We start from the raw sequence: 18,681 nt of genomic DNA, 5'->3' as shown, positions 1-18,681 counted from the left end.
AGGTTACGGAGATCCTGGACTGCAAGAGGGTAAGAGGAAGGACTTTCTATTTGGTAGACTGGAGAAGGTTTGGTCCTGAGGAGAGGTCCTGGGAGCCAGAGGAGAACCCTAGTGCCCCTACCCTCATTAAGAAATTTCTCTCTCGCTCTGGTCCCAAGAAAAGGGGGAGTAAGAGGTGCGATACTGTAGTGTACACGGCCGCGGACTGCCGTTACTACTCACCCCTCAGCGGCCGCGGCCATGGAGATGCCAGCACTCACTTTTGCTCTGTGCGGCTGTGTCCCGTAGGGTGCACGCGCACGCTAGTGCTCGGCTTTAGGGGATGTTCACACGAAGTATTTTGCCGAGTTTTTTGACGCGGAAACCGTGTCGCAAAACTCGGCAAAAACGGCCCGAGAACGCCTCCCATTGATTTCAATGGGAGGCGTCGGCATCTTTTTCCCGCGAGCAGTAAAACTGCCTCGCGGGATAAAGAAGCGACATGCCCTATCTTCGGGCGCTTCCGCCTCTGACCTCCCATTGACTTCAATGGGAGGCAGAGAAAGCGTATTTCGCACTGTTTTATGCCCGCGGCGCTCAATGGCCGCGGGCGAAAAACGGCGCGAAAATCGGCGTGCAGGGAGAGGAAAATCTGCCTCAAAGTTCCAAACGGAATTTTGAGGCAGATATTCCTCCCCCAAAATACTCCGTGTGAACATAGCCTTAAAGTGCCAGTGCGCGCACATGAATTTTATTATTAATCAGCCCTAATCTCTCTGGACTATAAAAGGGGCCCTCCACTTTCACTCCTTGCCTGAGCGTTGTTTGTAATTCCCATGTTAGTCTTTGCAAAGGGTCCCTCTGTGTTATCGTGTTCCCGTGACTGACTGCCTGTTCCTGTGCTGTGTTGGTTCCTGAGCCCTAAGGAGTGTTGGAGTCGTGTTCTGTCATTGGTCAAATCTGCTGTCGTACACCACGTCTGGCCACGCCTGATATCCTCCGCCACGTGTGACATTCTCTGCCGTCTAAAGTTTCATCTGTGCCTAGCTACTGCGACTGTCTAGGCTATTCAGGTACCCTTGTGCTGAACTTTGTACTTATTGGGTACTCTGTTATTTGAGCACCTGGTTCCCCGCTACGGAGGTGCGGCATAGTGGCTACACGTACCCACAGATCATGACATCTGCTACATACTTAATGTGTTCTATAAAATGGAGATCTGGTGACTGCAGCCATTATTATCTCATTTTCATGTCCATGAATCTCTAACATTATCCTGTTAAATGTAGACTGTGGGTAAGGTTAGATTTTCAGTAGATATATTAAAGCGGCCCCCCTGGTCTCAGGAGAAAATTATAAATGTGATGGGATATATGGTGTAATATTGCATGGTGCCGTTCAGTTGTGCCCCTCTGCCGTGGATACACTGTTTTAGGGTCCCCTCTGTTCTCTCAAAAAGGCCATAGCGCTTCTCAGACTGTCGAAGATACTACATCTGTTCACGTATTGGACAGAACTGCTCACGTGAGCTGCTCAGGCCAATTCGAGAACAGTGGGAGTGTCTCATTGTCAAGGAAGTGCTGAAGTCATTTTGGAACAGCACAGAGGGAACACTAAAATGGCAAATCCACGTGAGAGGGGCACAACTGAAGGGCACCAGGTAATGTTACACCATATACACTATCATATTAAAAACATTGTCTTGGAATTGGGAGGGTTGCTTTAAGCTGTAGTATTAAAGTGATTCTAATTGGTATTGAAGGACCAAATGTGTTGGTAGGAGAAAGGCTTGATTGCTAGGTAAGCTGGGGCTCACATTTATTTGTTTTATTAAGTCAAGGTTTATGTAATAAAAGCGCTGACTAGGAATAGACCAGAAACCTCGACTATTCAATATATATATTTTTTTTCCAAAATGTTTTTATTGCTATTTTCACAATAAATAACTCTTTTACAGTTGAACAAAAACAACAAAGCGATCATGTCACGAAGCGGGTTAGTGGACCCTCTAGGCCGTACCGCCGTAGCGGGGAGGCAGCTGGCCAAACAACAGGAAACCCCAGCAATACAATCTCCCGCACAAGGGAACCTGGATAGTCCAGACGGAGGCCGCAGCTCTGGCACAGATGGAGATGGGTGCAGCAGATGACGCCAAACGTGGCGGATGACACAGGAGCCGCAGGTTGCGCCAGACGTGGCGGATTCCTCCAGACGTGGCAGATGACACAGGACGTGGTGGATTCCTCCGGACATGGCAGATGACACAGGACGTGGCGGATTCTTCCGGACGTGGCAGATGACACAGGACGTGGCACGACGATACTAAGGCACAGTACGGGAAACAGGAACGGGAAACAAGGCATGGGTAACAACTGGAGCGGGAAACACTAAGGGACCATTTGCAAGACAGACTGGGAAAACTAACAACACTCAGGGAAGGATTAGAAGGCCTGGGGCCTTCTTATAGACCAGGAAATCATGGCAGTTGATGATGATGACAACTTCCTGTTTGCGCGCGCTGGCCCTTTAAGGCCGGGCACGAGCGTGCGCGCGTACCCTACGGGTCACTGCAGAACGGAGCGGAAGTGAGCGCTGGCGTCTCCTAGGAAGGAGATGGGGACCAGCGCTCACGGATCCATGGCTGCGGGCGTCGGGAGGTGAGTAAACCCAACGGCCCGCGGCCATGGACGCTACAGATCAGACCATTGTTTCAGTATTTAGGAGCGATGTTATATCAGAATTTGTTGCTGATCTTGCGTACTTCAAGTATATAGAGGCGTCTAAGTCACTAAATAGGAATGAACATCGCCACTATCAGTACAATAAATCATATAGTAAAGAAAACTGTAAAATAACACCAAGTCAAGTATCAAACAGTGCTTTAAATAAGTATAAGTAGGAGTTCCTAAGAGGAACTCAGAGCCAGCCATGCTCCCCACGTTCCCCCAGATATTGCCACCCAATGAGGACTAAGTACCCTATTCCCCCGCGACATGTATAGGTAAAAAAATGTGGCAAAGTGTTTTAGAGTGAATCCTGCGATTCTGCCTATCAGTGAGCATGTCCAGTACTCACATTTCATAATATTGTTGTTATGATATCGGCGGAGATCCCATAAATACCCTCTCCTGTACCATACAGTGTTCTGGAAATTATTTTGTATAGCTTCCCTGATCCGGTGCAGAAGAACAGAGATAAAACTGCCCCATGTGTCAAAAAAGGAGTCTGAGCGCTGTCTTACGTATCGAAGTCTCAGTCCAATCCATTTTAACCCCTTGCGTACCTTCTCCGCAATAGTACGTCGTAGGCCGCTCATTGCAGTGGACCTTCGCCGTACTATTGCGGAGAAGGAATAAACTGTCACTATGTGAAATCACATAGTGATATAACAGCGGCGGCAGCTGTCATTGACAGCTAACCGTCTCTGTTACCGGCCTGGGGACCAATTAGCAGTCCCCCATGCCGGCGATTGCTGTGATTGGTCAGTCTCTGAAGACTGACCAATCACAGCCGTCTGTGACGTCGTCTGCAGGAGAAAGCTCCTGTCACTTTCTCTGATCTCCTCATTTCTGTGAGATCCGTGAGGAGATCAGAGAAAGCAGTGTAAAAAAAACAAACACTATTTTTATTAACCCCTTCCCGAAAATGGGCGTATAGTAACGCCCTGAGGATGAAGCGGGCACAGGAGCTGTGCTCGCTCCATCTTCATCGGGTGTCGGCTGTAATATACAGCCGACATCCCAACGCAACTACAGCGATCACTGTCCTCTCCGGTCGCTGTAGTTTAACCCCTTAAATGCCGCTGTCAATAGCGACAGCCGCATTTAAGTGATTGATACAGAGGGGGGGCTCCCTCTGCACCCCATTGCCCCCCCCCCGCGAAAAATCGCGGGGTTCTGATGGTTGCAATGGCAACCAGGAAGCCTAGCAACGGCTTCCTGGTTGCCAGGTACGGGAGCCTATTAGGTCCTGCCCAAGGCAGGACGTAATAGGCTCAACTGTAAGTTGTAAAGTGACAGTTACAATACACAGCACTACACAAGTACATACAGAAGTAGTGCAGTGTATTGTACAGGGGATCAGAAGATCAGATCTTCCAGTCCACTAGTATGTGTAAAATAAAAAGTGAAAAAAAGTGAAAAAAAAAAGTTTTAAATAAATAAATAAAAGTTTTACGTAATAAAACAATAAATCGCCTTGTTTCCCTGATCAAGCCCTTTATAATTAAAAAAAAATTACAAAAAAAAGACAAAAACTAGACATAATAGGTATCGCCGCGTTCGTATTGGCCTGACCTAAAAAAATATCATGTATTTATCCCGCACGGTGAACACCGTAAAAAAAAGACAATAAAAAAACAATGGCAGAATTTCCTTTTTTGGTCACGTTGTTTCCAAAAAAATGGAATAAAAAGTGATCAAAAAGTTGCGCGTAGCCAAACATGGTACCAATAAAAACTACAGTGTGTCACGCAAAAAACAAGCCCTCACAAAGCTCCGTCGACAAAAAAATAAAAAAGTTATGGCTCTCAGGACATGGTGACACTAAAACATTTTATTTAGAAAAAAGTGTTTTTATTTTGTAAAAGTAGTAAAACATATAAAAACGATATAAATTTGGTATTGCCATAATCGTATCAAACCGCAGAATAAAGTAAACATGTTGTTTATACTGCACAGAGAACGCCGGTAAAAAATATAAAAAAAATTGTGAAAGAATTTCTGTTTTTTGGTCTCCTCATCTCAGAAAAAATGGAATAAAAACTGATCAAGTTATCGCATGTACCCCAAAATGATACTAATAAAAACGATAGCTCGTCCCATGAAAATCAAGCACTCACACAGCTCGTCAACGGAAAAATAAAAAGTTATGACTCTTGGAACGCAATAATGCAAAACGACGGCCCAGACTAATTTATATGTGCAGCAGTTCTTCACCTAAAACCCCACGTCATCATTTGCAGCCCCCACAGGTAGACCCTGTAAATGCAGTGGAAACTATGACATTTTGGGGTCTGTGCTACATACGGGGCTAGTGAAGAAGTCAAAGATTAGTCAATACTGGAGTGCGGATGTTTTGTGCGACTCCTGCACCCAATAATCCGGCCTGTGCATAAAGGATTGGTTCAAAGTGTACGTCACTATCTATGGATAATTAATTTTATTATTGATTCTCCCCATTATTACATCATCCTATTATGACCTGTTGCACTCCGCCCACCTTACATATACCTTGATGAACTCCGCCCAGCTTACATATACCCTGATGTACTCCGCCCAGCTTACATATAACCTGATTTACTCTTCCCAGCTTACATATACCCTGATGTACTCTGCACAGCTTACATATACCCTGATGTACTCCACCGAGCTAACATATACCCTGATGCACTCCGCCCAGCTTACATATGCCGCCACATTATAAACTGAAACACCAGTAAAACACTAAACAAAACTACTACCAAGCAAAATCTGGGCGCCAAAAGGCGCTTCTTCTGGGCCTGTCAGTGTGCCCAAACAGCAGTTTATGACCACATATGGGGTATTACCGTACCCTGGAGAACCGCTTAACAATTTATGGGGTGTATGTCTCCAGTGGTACAAGCTGGGCCCAACACATTGGGCACTGAAATAGCATATCTGTGGAAAATGGAAATTTTCAATCTGCAACATCCACTGTGCACTAATTTCTGCAAAACCTTTGGGGGTCAAAATGCTCACTACACTTCTAGATGAATTCCTTGAGGGGTGTAGTTTCCTAAATGGGGTCACTTCTCGGGAGTTTTCACTGTACTGGTACCTCAGCGCAATGCAACATGGCGTCAAAAACAAATTTTGTAAAATCTCCACTCCAAAAACGAAATTGCACTTTTTCTGTTTAGACCCTTGCCGTATGTCCAAATAGCCGTTTACAACCACATATGGGGTATTTTCCTACTCAGGAGAAATTGTGTAACACATTTTGGGGTGTCTTTTCTCCTGTATTCCTTGTGGAAATGAAAAATTCTGAGCTAAATCTACAGGTTATTGGAAAAAAAAAATGTTTTCCTTTTCACGGACCAATTCTAATAAAATCTATAAAACACCTGAGGGCTCAAAATGCTCACTACACCTCTAATTAAATTCTTTCAGGGGTATAGTCTCCAAATTGGGATCACACCTGGGGAATTTCTACTGTACTGGTACTTCAGGGGCTCTGCAAATGCGACATGGCCCCCAGAAACCAATTCAGCAAAATCTGAGCTGCAAAATCCAAATGGTGCTCCGTCCATTCTGAGCCCTGCCGTGGGTCCAAACAGCAGTTTATTACCACATATGGGGTATTACCGTAATCAGGAGAAATTGCTTTACAAATGTTGAGGTGCTTTTTCTCCTTTATTCCTTATAAAAATTTGAAATTTCTGGTTTTTTTCCAAAACAAAGTCTCTTTTCATCTTCACAGACTAATTCCAATAAATTCAGCAAAAAACCTGTGGGGTCAAAATGCTAACTATACCACTAGAAAAATTCCTTGAGGGGTATAGTTTCCAAAATGGGGTCACTTTTGGGGGGATTCCACTGTTTAGGTCCCTCCAGGGCGTTGCAAACGTGACACGGCACCGAAAACCATTCCAGTAAAATCAGAGCTCCAAAATTCAAATGGCGCTCCTTCCCTTCTGAGCCCTGCTGTGCGTCCAAACAGCAGTTTATTACCACATATGGGGTATTTCCGTAATCGGGAGAAATTGCTTTACAAATGTTGGGGTGCTTTCTCTCCTTTATTTCTTGCAAAAATTAGAAATTTTTACGTTTTTCCAGAAAAAAAGTAGATTTTCATTTTCACAGACTAACGCCAATAAATATAGCAAAATACCTGTGGGGTCAAAATGCTAACTATACCCCTAGATAAATTCCCTGAGGGGTGTAGTTTAAAAAATGGGGGTCACTTTTGGGGGTTTCCACTGTTTTGGCACCACAAGACCTCTTCAAACCTGACATGGTGCCAAAATATATTCTGAAAAAAAGAGGCCCCAAAATCCAAGAGGTGCTCCTGTGTTTCAGTCCATTAGCATACTAGGGCCACATGTGGGATATTTCTAAAAACGGCAGAATCTGGGCAATAAATATGGAGTTGCATTTCTCAGCTAAAACCTTCTGTGGTACAGATTTTTTTTTTATTACATATGAATTTTGTAAAAAAAAATAATTTGAAAATTTCAGCTCTACTTTCCTTCAATTCCTGTAAAACGCCTAAAGTGTTGAAACACTTTCTGAATGCTGTTTTGGATACTTTGAGGGGTGCAGTTTTCAAAATGGGATGTTTTATGGGGGTTTCTAATATATAGGGCACTCAAAACCACTTCAGAACTGAACTCGTCCCTGAAAAAATAGCTTTTTGAAATTTTCTTAAAAATGAGAAATTGCTGCTAAAGTTCTAAGCCTTGTAACGTCCTAGAAAAATAAAAGGATGTTCAAAAAACGATGCAAACATAAAGTAGACATATGGTAAATGTGAATTAGTAACTATTTTGTGTGGTATTACTATCTGTTTTACAAGCAGATACATTTAAAATTGGAAAAATCATAATTTCTTCAAATTTTCTCTAAATTTTCGTGTTTTTCACAAATAAGCAATGAATTTATCGACCACATTTTTTCACTGACATAAAATATAATATGTCACGAGAAAACAATCTCAGAATCAATTGGATAGGTAAAAGCATTCCAGAGTTATTACCACATAAAGTGACACGTCAGATTTGAAAAAAATAGGTCTGGTCCTCAAGGCCAAAAGGAGCTGGGTACTCAAGGGGTTAAACAAAAAAGTTAATTTATCCAAAAACAATTGGAATGGCGGTGCTTGTTTTTGTAACCATGTTTGTAAAATAGATTTTACACCTGCTCCCCGTGTATAGTTATAACTTCCTTTGTCTAAGCATCCAAAAATAGCCCACAAGGCATCATTAGGAATGAAGTTTGTCAGGTGTGTTAAAGTAAAAGTTCTTACTCTATCCCAAAATTGTTGCATTACAGAGCATGCCCACAAGCAGTGGTACAGATTTGCATCAGTCTCACCACATTTAAAACAGTTAGGACTATTATATATGCCCATCAAATAACCCATTGTGTGTGTGAGATACGCTCTGTGACATATCTGCATTCTCATTTCCAAATACCTGGCAGACGGTAAATATTTATGAGCTTGTTCTATTGCCAACAGAACATTTCCATAAGTAAGAGTCGAATCATCCAGTACCCACTTGGAAAGAGAAACTGCCGCCTCTGCATAATCTATTAGTATGAGTAGAGCTTGATAGTTTCGTGATATCGCTCCCTTAACAGTTGTGAGTTTATTGAATTTCGCATTAATAGCGGAGTTCCAATCTCTATCGGTTGGTTTATGTAATAAAGTGTTAATATAATTTTTCGCCTGAAAATACATGAATTGTGGGAATAAGATATCTGGATATTTCCGCAGAAGCTCTATTCTTGTATACATCCTCTTTTTGGCAACATGCAGTAAAAAGTATATGTTTTTGATACCCGCCCTGTACCAGTGTCCAAATATTGCATGAGACCCATTATCCTGGAAGTCGGGATTCTTGACTAAGGTTAGATAAGGGGAGATCAAAGGGGAAACTCCCAATATGCATCTGATTTTGTTCCACCCTTTCCATGTAGAAAGCAAGAGAGGGTTATCTTTCACTTCTTCCGGCAGCATTTGATGCTGTAAATAAAGCATGGTGGGTAGCGCACAATATGGGAAGAGGTCTTGTTCTAACTTTGAGTCTGAAAAATGTGATGTCTTATTTATCCAATCCCTTATTACCCGAAGTAAGGATGCCACATTATATATTCTGATATTAGGGAAAGCTATCCCTCCGTTAAGTTTAGGTTGTTGTAAAAATTTGTACGCTATCCTTGCCCCCCCCCCCAAATAAAATTACGGTATAAGCAGTTTAGACATTTTTCATCCCCCTGGTGTGGGATAAATTGGGAGCGTATGAAATGGATATAAAAGTCTGGGTAATTCGGTCATTTTTAGTAAGTATGCTCGTCCCAGGTATGAAAGGGCCAGAGATCCCCATATCTTCAGAGTCACCTTCAAAGTTTGTATGTATGGACGGAGATTTCAGCGAGACAGCTTGCCACCTTAACGGATATGCAAATGACCATAAAGGTCGTGACGGTCCCCTAAGAAAAGTGCCTCAGTTTTATCAATGTTGAGAGTGTAGCCCGAAAGGCTTCCAATGGTAGACAGGTCCCTCAATATATGAGGTATGGCTTGTTTGGGATTGGAGATCATCAGCAGTATGTCATCCGCAAACACTGCTAATTTGAGTTCTACCTCGTCTTTTTTTTATGCTCTGAAATGCTGGGGAGATCTTTAAATGACGTATTAAAGGATCTATCGACAAATTAAAAAGTAGGGGAGAAAGTGGGCATCCTAGTCGTGCCTCTCTAAACATATCTAGATGAGGTGTGTTATGTCCGTTAACCGTGATTGTAGTCCTAGTGCCAGTTTGTAGGAGCGCTATGTAGTTCATAAAAGTAGCACCGAATTTGCGCTGTGTTAGGGCCTCAGTCAAGAAATGCCATTCCACCTTATCAAACGCTTTCTCCGCGTCTAGACACATTAGCATAGTTACCGGGCTATGTGGATTTTTAGCCATCACTGTGGCCGCCACTGCCGCATGAATATTCTTTATGCACTGCCTTCCCTGAGTGAAGCTTGTCTGTGTTGGACTAAGTATTTGTGGTAAAATGAGCTGTAATTTGTTGGCTAGAATTTTAGATAAGAATTTATAATCGCTGTTCAGCAGTGATATGGGTCTATAAGACTGTGGGTCAATCGGATCTTTATTGGGTTTTGGCAAGAGAATAATTCTGGAGTCCGTAAAGTATTCTGACAGAACTGTCTGTGTATAAGCGGAATTATATAGGTTAGTTAACATTGGAATTATTTCTGGAGACAGCATTTTATAAAATTCCGCCGAGAATCCATCCGGCCCTGGTGTTTTATCATTTACAGATGATTTAATTACATCACGGACTTCCTCCTTTTGTATAACAGAATCTAACATATTTTGCTGTTCCTCTGTCAGGGTGGGCACCTGTAAAGTGTGAAGGAAAGATCTAATTTTTAATGGGTCCGCTGGGGCAGCTCGATATAAATCTTGAAAGTAGTCCTGAAAGATTTGCGCTATTTTGTCCGGATCAGAGGTTAAGCTCTCTGTTTGAGGATAACGCAGTGTCAGGATGGGTATGGTTTCTTTTCCTTTGCCATAGTGGCTAGTAAAGATCCTGCCTTATTTCCCCATCTATAGAATTTATTCTGTGTGTTTGACCTGCCATTGTGCGTTCACTTGTACAAATGTGTCTAGGCGATGTTTAGCTGTGAGGTATATTTGTTGAGCTTGAGGGGTTGGGTCCTAAGCATATATTAATTTGGCTGACAGCAAAGATGTATGTAGTTTGTTGAATTGTTCCCATTGTATTTTTTTCCTATGTGCTATGTAGCCCATTATGTGACCTCGCATTACGACTTTTGCCGTTGCCCATAGTAAAGGTGCGTCTTATAGGTGTTCCATATTATCATCCAGGTAGTTAGTCCATTGTATCTTTAAATAGTATTTAAAGTCCTCTGAACCTACCAGGTACGATGGGAACCTTCAGAACATAGTTCTCTGGTGAGGTATGGCTATCCAAAAATACATATATAAAGGTGTATGATCCGAAGTTGTTATTGGGTTAATTCGGGATAGGAGAAGGTGCTTAAAGAGTGTAGTGGTGTGTAAAGAGTGTAGTGGATATCAAAAAATAATCCATATGAGAAAATGTGTCGTGCCGCAGAATGGCATCTGTATTCCTGTGAGTTTAAGTTTGTGATCCTCCAAGGATCGCACAAACACAGTTGTTCCTTAAAGTGGGCAAGGGAGGAAGTGGTAGAAATTAGTTGTGGACCTTGAGTAGATTTGTCCAGATGAATGTCCTGTACCCCATTAAAATCTCCCCCTATAATGAGGCTATGGGTGTTATGTGGTAGTAAGAGCTACAGAAGATCCGTATAAAAAATGTGTTGATCATAGTTCGGGGAATACAGATTAACCAATATATTATATATGTTATCTATTTGGACTCTGAGTATAAGATACCGACCCTGAGGATCTTCGATAGTGTCCTCCATCACATGTATCAGACCCTTCCGTAATAGAATGGCTACTCCCCTAGAGGAGGAGCTGTGGGAAGCTGTATAACATGTTTCCAACCAGGGGGCTTTTAATGTACCCGAGTGGTCTTGTCTCCAATGTGTTTCTTGAAGGAAAATAATATCAGGAGATGATCTTTTAATATGTGAAAGAACCTTTTTCCGTTTTATGGGAGTATTGAGTCCTGCAAGATTCCACTAATAGAATTTTATACCCGAGGGAGTGTGATATGTATCCGTGTTTGTACTCATCTGTGTGGTGTTAACCAGGGAATCTCTGTAAGGTCGTTCGTTATGACGCTGTCCCTTCCGGTCCCAGCGAGCTGCCGGAACAGCTGAACCCCAAGCGGCATACGAGGGCTTTGGTGTAGATCATATGTCATCTGAAATATAAGCAAGGTTAAGAAAAGAGAGCATGGCTGGCTCCAAACAATAAACAATCCAACGGTTCAGGCATTAGTATATCTGCAATTCAACAAGTTTTTAAAGGAATGTGCTAAAGTGGGGACTGTCTCTCCCCTAAGTATGATTTGCTATTCTCAGCCATCTTCCATGTGAAGGTGTCACCTGGCATCAAAAGGATTGTCAAAGGTTAGTGATCTTGTTCCATCTTTTATTCTCATTTTGGCCGGGTATAGTAGTTGAAATTTCGTGTTGCTCTCTGCTAGCACTTTACAGATGGGTACAAAAGTCTTCCTCTTTTGCGATACTGCGGCTGAAAAATCTTGGAATATTAAGATTCGGTTACCCTGAAACCGCATCTTCCTTTTCTGTCTATATGCCCTCAGAATTCTCTCTTTTACCGACCAATTTCGATATTTTGCGATAACCTGACGTGGTCTGCTATTTCCGTTTCCCCTGTTGGCATCCAGAGGGCCAATTCGATGCGCTCTTTCAATTGTTAGAGGGTCACTCAGTGTCTCCAATTTCAGAGCCGCTGGCAGTTCCTTAGTCAGTCTAAAAGATGTTCCCATCCTACACCCTCTGGGATGCCAACGAAGCGCAGATTGTTTTGACGATGTTGGTTTTCCAAGTCTTCCACCTTGTCTCGGAGTGCCGCCTCCAGTGTTTGGCTGTGTTGTAGAGTGGTTTCAAGATGGGCAATAGTTTGTTCCGTCCTTTGCACCCGAATTTCCAATTCCATTATTCTCTGCACATTGTTAGTAATTTGAGATAGCGCGGAATTTATTGAGGTATGGAGCACTTTGAGACGTTTGTCAAACAATGGGATCAATAGTTGTGATACTTTTTCAGCCACCAAGACTGATTGAAGATCATCCCTATTAGAAGGTCCCTGAGGACTAGAACTAGGAGAGAGGTTTGGAGTAGTGATGTCATCTCCTGAAAAAAGATCCGCCGTGTTGGATACTTCATCAGGTGAAACTTTACTCTTAGTATTGGATGTTTTGGAAGTGGCCTTGTATTTGGCCTGCAGCTTTTGTTTATGCACTTTTTTTGTGGTGTGGTCACCTCCGTTCCCAATCTTTGGTCAGCTCGCAGCTGTCTGCTAGACGATTTTGTAGTAAGATATCTGTCCATAGCAAGGTCCCAGTGGACCGTTTCAAATGCAAGGGAGAGGGAGTTATAAATGCAAAATAGGTTACATAAAGAGAGCACAGTCCCCATGTACATATTTCTATTGCCTTATTTGAGGAATAGGCACCCTCTAGTTGCGATCATCTAGTTAGAAGATGTAACAGGGGAGGGCAGTTTTCCCAATATCTGTGTCGTTACCAGAGATAGTAGAGTATCCTGTGCATATAATAGTATTCTCAGTATAAACAGTCAATGGATGTCAGTCCGCACATAAGAGTATAGTGCACTTCAGTGTCAAGAGATTCAAAGTTACAGGGATGTAGTGAAATCTACAAATCAGCCACTAGATGGCGTCAGACACTGTGCGGTTTCTGCAGTAAGTTGTACGTCATATCTAAGTGTTTCCAGTTCACACACAGGGAACAGTAGTTTTTAAAGGGAATGTGTTGCCAGCAAAACATGTTGTTTTTTTTTTAGTTAAACATTTAGTGTGTAGGTGATTAAACATTGTTCAAATTTTTTTATTTTTTTTTTCACGAGTCAGGAAATATTATAAATTAGATTCTAATTTATAATATTTCCCAGTGCTGGTCACTAGATGGAGCTATTCCCAAAATTGCAGCATTGCATGTGGTAAAGCAACCACATTGCTTTTTGCTGCAAAATTGGGAAAAAAGCACTCGCTCTAGTGAGCTCTGAGAATCCCCCCTCCTTTATCCTGGCTAGTGCCGGGATAAACGAGGGGATTGAACGGTCTAACCTCCTACACTGTGTGTCGCCATTTTTTGAGCTAACACAGTGTAGTAGGTTTACATACAGTTGTAAACACACACAAACACGAACATACATAGAAATCTCTTACCTGCTTCTGCCGCCGCGGCTCCCTCCGGCCCGTCCGCTCCGTCTGCTGCCGCTGGTCCAAGTGCACAAGTCCGGAAGCCGCGACCGGAAGTAGTAATCTTACTGTCCGGCCGCGACTTCCGGTCCACAGGAAAATGGCGCCGGACGGCGCGCATTTCAAATTGGACTGTGTGGGAGCGGCGCATGCGCCGTTCCCACACAGACGGCGTACACAGAAGTGGATGGGACGGGCCCCGTTCGCAGTCCCTATGGGACTGTGGCTGCCGTATTCCATGTCTGTATGTGTCGTTAATCGACACATACAGAAATGGAAAAAAAATGGCAGCCCCCATAGGGAAGAAAAAGTGAAAAAATAGAAAAAAGTAACACACAAACACACAAATAAATAAAAACGTTTTTAATAAAACACTAACATAAAACTGACATGAAAAAAAAATTTTTGGTGACACTGTTCCTTTAAGGAACGTTATTCTCCTCAAGTCACATAGATCATAGATAAGGTGTCTCCTATTAAAGCAAACCATATCAATATATTGTCATGCTGTGAGGGAAGTAGGGTAGCAGTGCAGAGTACTTATCTGTATCCAGGTGGTGATGTAGTGTCCGATACCAGTGAGGTGTCCCGGTCGGTCTTGCGGGAATGTGTGAGAAGTCGTCAGCGGTCAAGCACTGCAAATCATCCCACTACACTGAGGGGAGCCGTGCTGGAAGGGACCCTCATCTCTTTCCACCCTTTCTCCGGTGGTCGTTTGCGTCACCTCTCTTGTAGCATGTCAGGTAATTAGGCCCTGGATCCTGCGGCCTGGCGGGTAACGGCACCGCCGCCTCTAAGAGCGATCTCACACCCACCTGTTGGGCCGACTTCGGCAATAAATAATGAGCTCCCGCAGCAGAGTAAGGCTGTCTCTGGGGTGTAGTCGTATCTCGGGTCTCAAAAGCCTAGGATGCCTGGTGCAGAGACTAGGTGCTGCAGCGTGGTGCAGGAACCAAGTTAAAACGCGGCCATCCTGGATGTCCCACCATCGGAAGTCCATCTATATATTTTATTTTGTAATCAAAGTTTTTTTCTTTAAGCCAAAGCCAGGAGTAGAATCAATCAAAACCAATTACTTATACTTCTTCCTGCTTGATCCACTTCTGGCTTTGATTTAAAAAATTATAAAAACTCCCTCAAAACTGCATTTGTGTTTCAGTCTGAAATGAATGTTATAAATTTTGACTGCTTTGTGGTTTAAAAAAAGCTAATGAAATTCATCCTAATCCTAACAGAAAACTCCAGTAAGAAGACTGAGGGAAACTTCATGCTATCAAGAAATTATAAAGTAGAAGATAAAGATATGCAGCAGTCTTCAGGAGAAAACCTCATTACCCTTAATGTAAATCCAGGACTTCACAGTACAGATCTATCACATATTTCCCCTAATCATGAGGAACCTTCTCCTGACCAATCACAGATTGTTACCACAAGTACAGCTCAGAAAGGCGGTAAAAGGTTTCAATGTGGTCAACAATTCACAAAAATGTCAGGTCTTTTAACACACAGAATTCTCACAGGGGAGAAGCCGTATTCATGTTCAGAATGTGGGAAATGTTTTACGTATAAATCAGGTCTTGTTAGACATTGGAGAATTCACACAGGAGAGAAGCCGTATTCATGTTCAGAATGTGGGAAATGTTTTACACGAAAATTTGATCTTGCTGTACATGAGAGAAGTCACACAGGGGAGAAGCCGTATTCATGTTCAGAATGTGGGAAATGTTTTACATATAAATCAAATCTTGTTCTACATGAGAGACGTCATACAAGAGAGAAGCCATATTCATGTTCGGAATGTGGGGAATGTTTTACACAAAAATCACGTCTTGCTGTACATGAGAGAAGTCACACAGGGGAGAACCCGTATTCATGTTCAGAATGTGGGAAAAGTTTTGCACATAAATCACATCTTGTTATACATGAGAGAACTCACACAGGAGAGAAGCCATATTCATGTTCAGAATGTAGGAAATGTTTTACACGTAAATCAAATCTTGCTGTACATGAGAGAAGTCACACAGGAGAGAAGCTGTATTCATGTCCAGAAAGTGGGAAATGTTTAACAGATAAAGCAAGACTTGTTATACATGAGAGAAGTCACACAGGAGAGAAGCCATATTCATGTTCAGAATGTGGGAAATGTTTTAGAAAAAAATCAGGTCTTGCTGTACATGAGCGAATTCATACAGGGGAGAAGCCATATTCATGTCCAGAATGTGGGAAATATTTTACATACAAATCATATCTTGTTATACATGAGAGAAGTCACACAGGAGAGAAGCCGTATTCATGTTCAGAATGTGGGAAATGTTTTACAGATAAATCACATCTTGTTACACATGAGAGAAGTCACACAGGAGAGAAGCCATATTCATGTTCAGAATGTGGGAAAGGTTTTACACAAAAATCACATCTTGTTAGACATGAGAGAAGTCACACAGGAGAGAAGCCGTATTCATGTTCAGAATGTGGGAAATGTTTTAGATACAAATCACATCTTGTTATACATGAGAGAAGTCACACAGGAGAGAAGCCATATTCATGTTCAGAATGTGGGAAATGTTTTACAAAAAAATCAGGTCTTGCTGTACATGAGCGAATTCATACAGGGGAGAAGCCATATTCATGTCCAGAATGTGGGAAATATTTTACATATAAATCACATCTTGTTAAACATGAGAAAAGTCACACAGGAGAGAAGCCGTATTCATGTTCAGAATGTGGGAAATATTTTATTACTAAAGGCAAATTTCAGGATCATCAGAGAAGTCACACCGGGGAGAAGCTGTTTTGATGCTTTATATGTGGAATATATTTTACAAGGAAATACGTTTTTTTAAACACAGAAAATTTACATTAAACCATATTCTTGTTTGGAATGTGAGAAATAAGATTCTAGGGATTGCTCATCCAGGGAACAGTCATACACCATGGACCAGGAAAAAGGTATAATTCACATTGTCAAAGTCCTACAGTCCACACAACTTCGCTCACTAAGTATTTCATGCAGTAGGTAAGCAAGCTAGTACATCTAAAATGTAAACATAGGGAAGATACTCAGCTAAGATACCAGAAAACTTGCCACTTGGGCAGATGGTTGTTGGGGATCGTTTAGGCTATTCTCTCATGCTCAGGAGTTGGCACCACATCCTGGTTCTTTATTGTGTCTACATTTTATTAAAGTAATGGAGGATTGCCTGTACTATGGTGGCACCCCGACTGGTGTAGTTAGTGCTCAAAAACTAAACTGTAATGTAAAAGATAGTTGCATGGGGTATCAGCATGGACAATAAAGCTCCAACACATTTCAGGGACAGAACGGACCTATTCATCAGGGATAGGATTGCCCTAGCTGATCTGCTGCTCATTATTTCACCAGAAGGGCAAAATAAGTAATGAAACCAAAATCATCTGTTACTGCGTTCTTATAATTAAGTGTATGTGAAAGTGATTAACAGATGTTTAAATAAGTACATTCTGTGTGGACTCCATCTTGGATATTTGGAATCCATTTTGTCTTAAAGGCTCCGTTTTGTGTTTGAAGAGTCATGATATTGAGTGACCTTGACCTATGTTACCACCATATATGTTCTGCCTTACGATTATACACTGTCCTCTTTTTGTATTATTGTATGTATATTTTGGTTTCATGGCTGCTTTTTAAATGGTATTTACAACTGTTTTGTGTCTTAATAAAGAATTTAGTATTTTTTTTCTATATTGGATGGATAATCTTTATTATAGCAGGGAGGAGTATAATAGAGAACTACAACTCCCAGCATGTCTAGACTGTTTTTACTTGATATCAGAGGACATTACAGGGAGGAGTATAATCGGAGACAACTACAACTTCCAGCATGTCCAGACAGTTATTATGTGATGTCAGAGGACATTACAGGGAGGAGAAATAATAGTAAAGAGAACTACAACTCCCAGCATATCCAGATGTATTATGTGATATAAGAGGACATTACAGGGAGGAGGTAGAAAAGGAGAGGACTACAACTCTCAGCATGTACAGGCTGTTATGTGATACCAGAAGACATTACAGGGAGGAGTATGAGAGGAGGACTACAACTCCCAGCATTTAAAGGCTGTTATTATGTTATATCAGAGGACATTACAGGGAGGAGTATTAGAAGAGAGGACTACAACTCCCAGCATGTCCAGGCTGTTCTGATATATCAGAGGACACAACAGGGAGGAGGTATAAGAGGAGTGGACTACAACTCCCAGCATGCTCAGGCTTTTATGATATATCAGAGGACACAGCAGGGAGGAGGTATAAGAAGAGAGGACTACAACTCCCAGTCATAGGCAAAAATTAAGAAATGAAAGTGTAACTAAACATTCGATCAACTTTTTATTTTCTAGCAGCGTGTGTAATATAAATATATTTTGTAATATACTTTATTAATGAATTTGAGCTCCTTTTTGTGTTGTACGTGTTTTAAATGGCCACTCTGACACTTTTCTACCATGTTTGTTTTATTTCTTGTATTTCTCCTGTTGCTAGCAGAAATCCGTACACCGTTTGAATGTATCAGTGTACGGATTCTGCTACCTAGGAGTACGGGTGGGTGGTGGCCCCATCCTGACATCAGATGTGCACGCCCCCATCATGATGTCAGGAAGGTCTCTCTGCCTCTATACACTACACAGTTCTCTAGCAGCAGAGCACATGGAAGAGACTGTGTTCTCTGGTCTGCGTGCCTGGATGATTTTCCCCCTTCCCTCCAGCAGAGAGTCTCAGGACACTGTGATCTGAGCTGCTAATTAGCATCAAATAAGACTAGGACTGCTCCGTCCATCCATCCCCCCCCCCCCCCCCAAGCACCCTGCCATCCTGTCTTATCTTCCCTGCACTTGCCAGGGAAAGTGAAAAGAAAAACTTTGATTGCTTTCTTCTGGAGTGTGCAGAGATATTTCCATCTCCATATATAATGTGTTGTGCTGTGCATAGCTCAGTGCTCGCTCACAGTATTGTAGTTATCACCTGAGAGTTCACTGCCCATGAAAAGTACAGACAAATCGTAAATTCACACACAGTAAGACATGCCCCTAGCAACTGCCAGAATCAG

The 18,681-nt window shown here is 42.2% G+C and overlaps 1 protein-coding gene across 1 annotated transcript in view; it reads left to right on the top strand.

The window, feature by feature from the left end:
• LOC142705666 (uncharacterized) overlaps positions 1-17,320 on the top strand; it is a 121,301-nt gene extending 103,981 nt beyond the window's left edge. Inside the window, 1 exon segment of the mRNA XM_075848296.1 lies at positions 14,833-17,320. Within this exon segment, the coding sequence (XP_075704411.1) occupies positions 14,833-16,460 (1,628 nt within the window). The 3' untranslated portion in view covers positions 16,461-17,320.
• The last annotated feature ends 1,361 nt before the right edge of the window (positions 17,321-18,681 follow it).

Source organism: Rhinoderma darwinii, chromosome 1 (assembly GCF_050947455.1).
Source record: "Rhinoderma darwinii isolate aRhiDar2 chromosome 1, aRhiDar2.hap1, whole genome shotgun sequence".
In the NCBI taxonomy this organism is placed as follows: Eukaryota; Metazoa; Chordata; class Amphibia; order Anura; family Rhinodermatidae; genus Rhinoderma; species Rhinoderma darwinii.
Note: the sequence above shows the minus strand (reverse complement) of the source record. Positions and strands in the feature narration are given on the sequence as shown.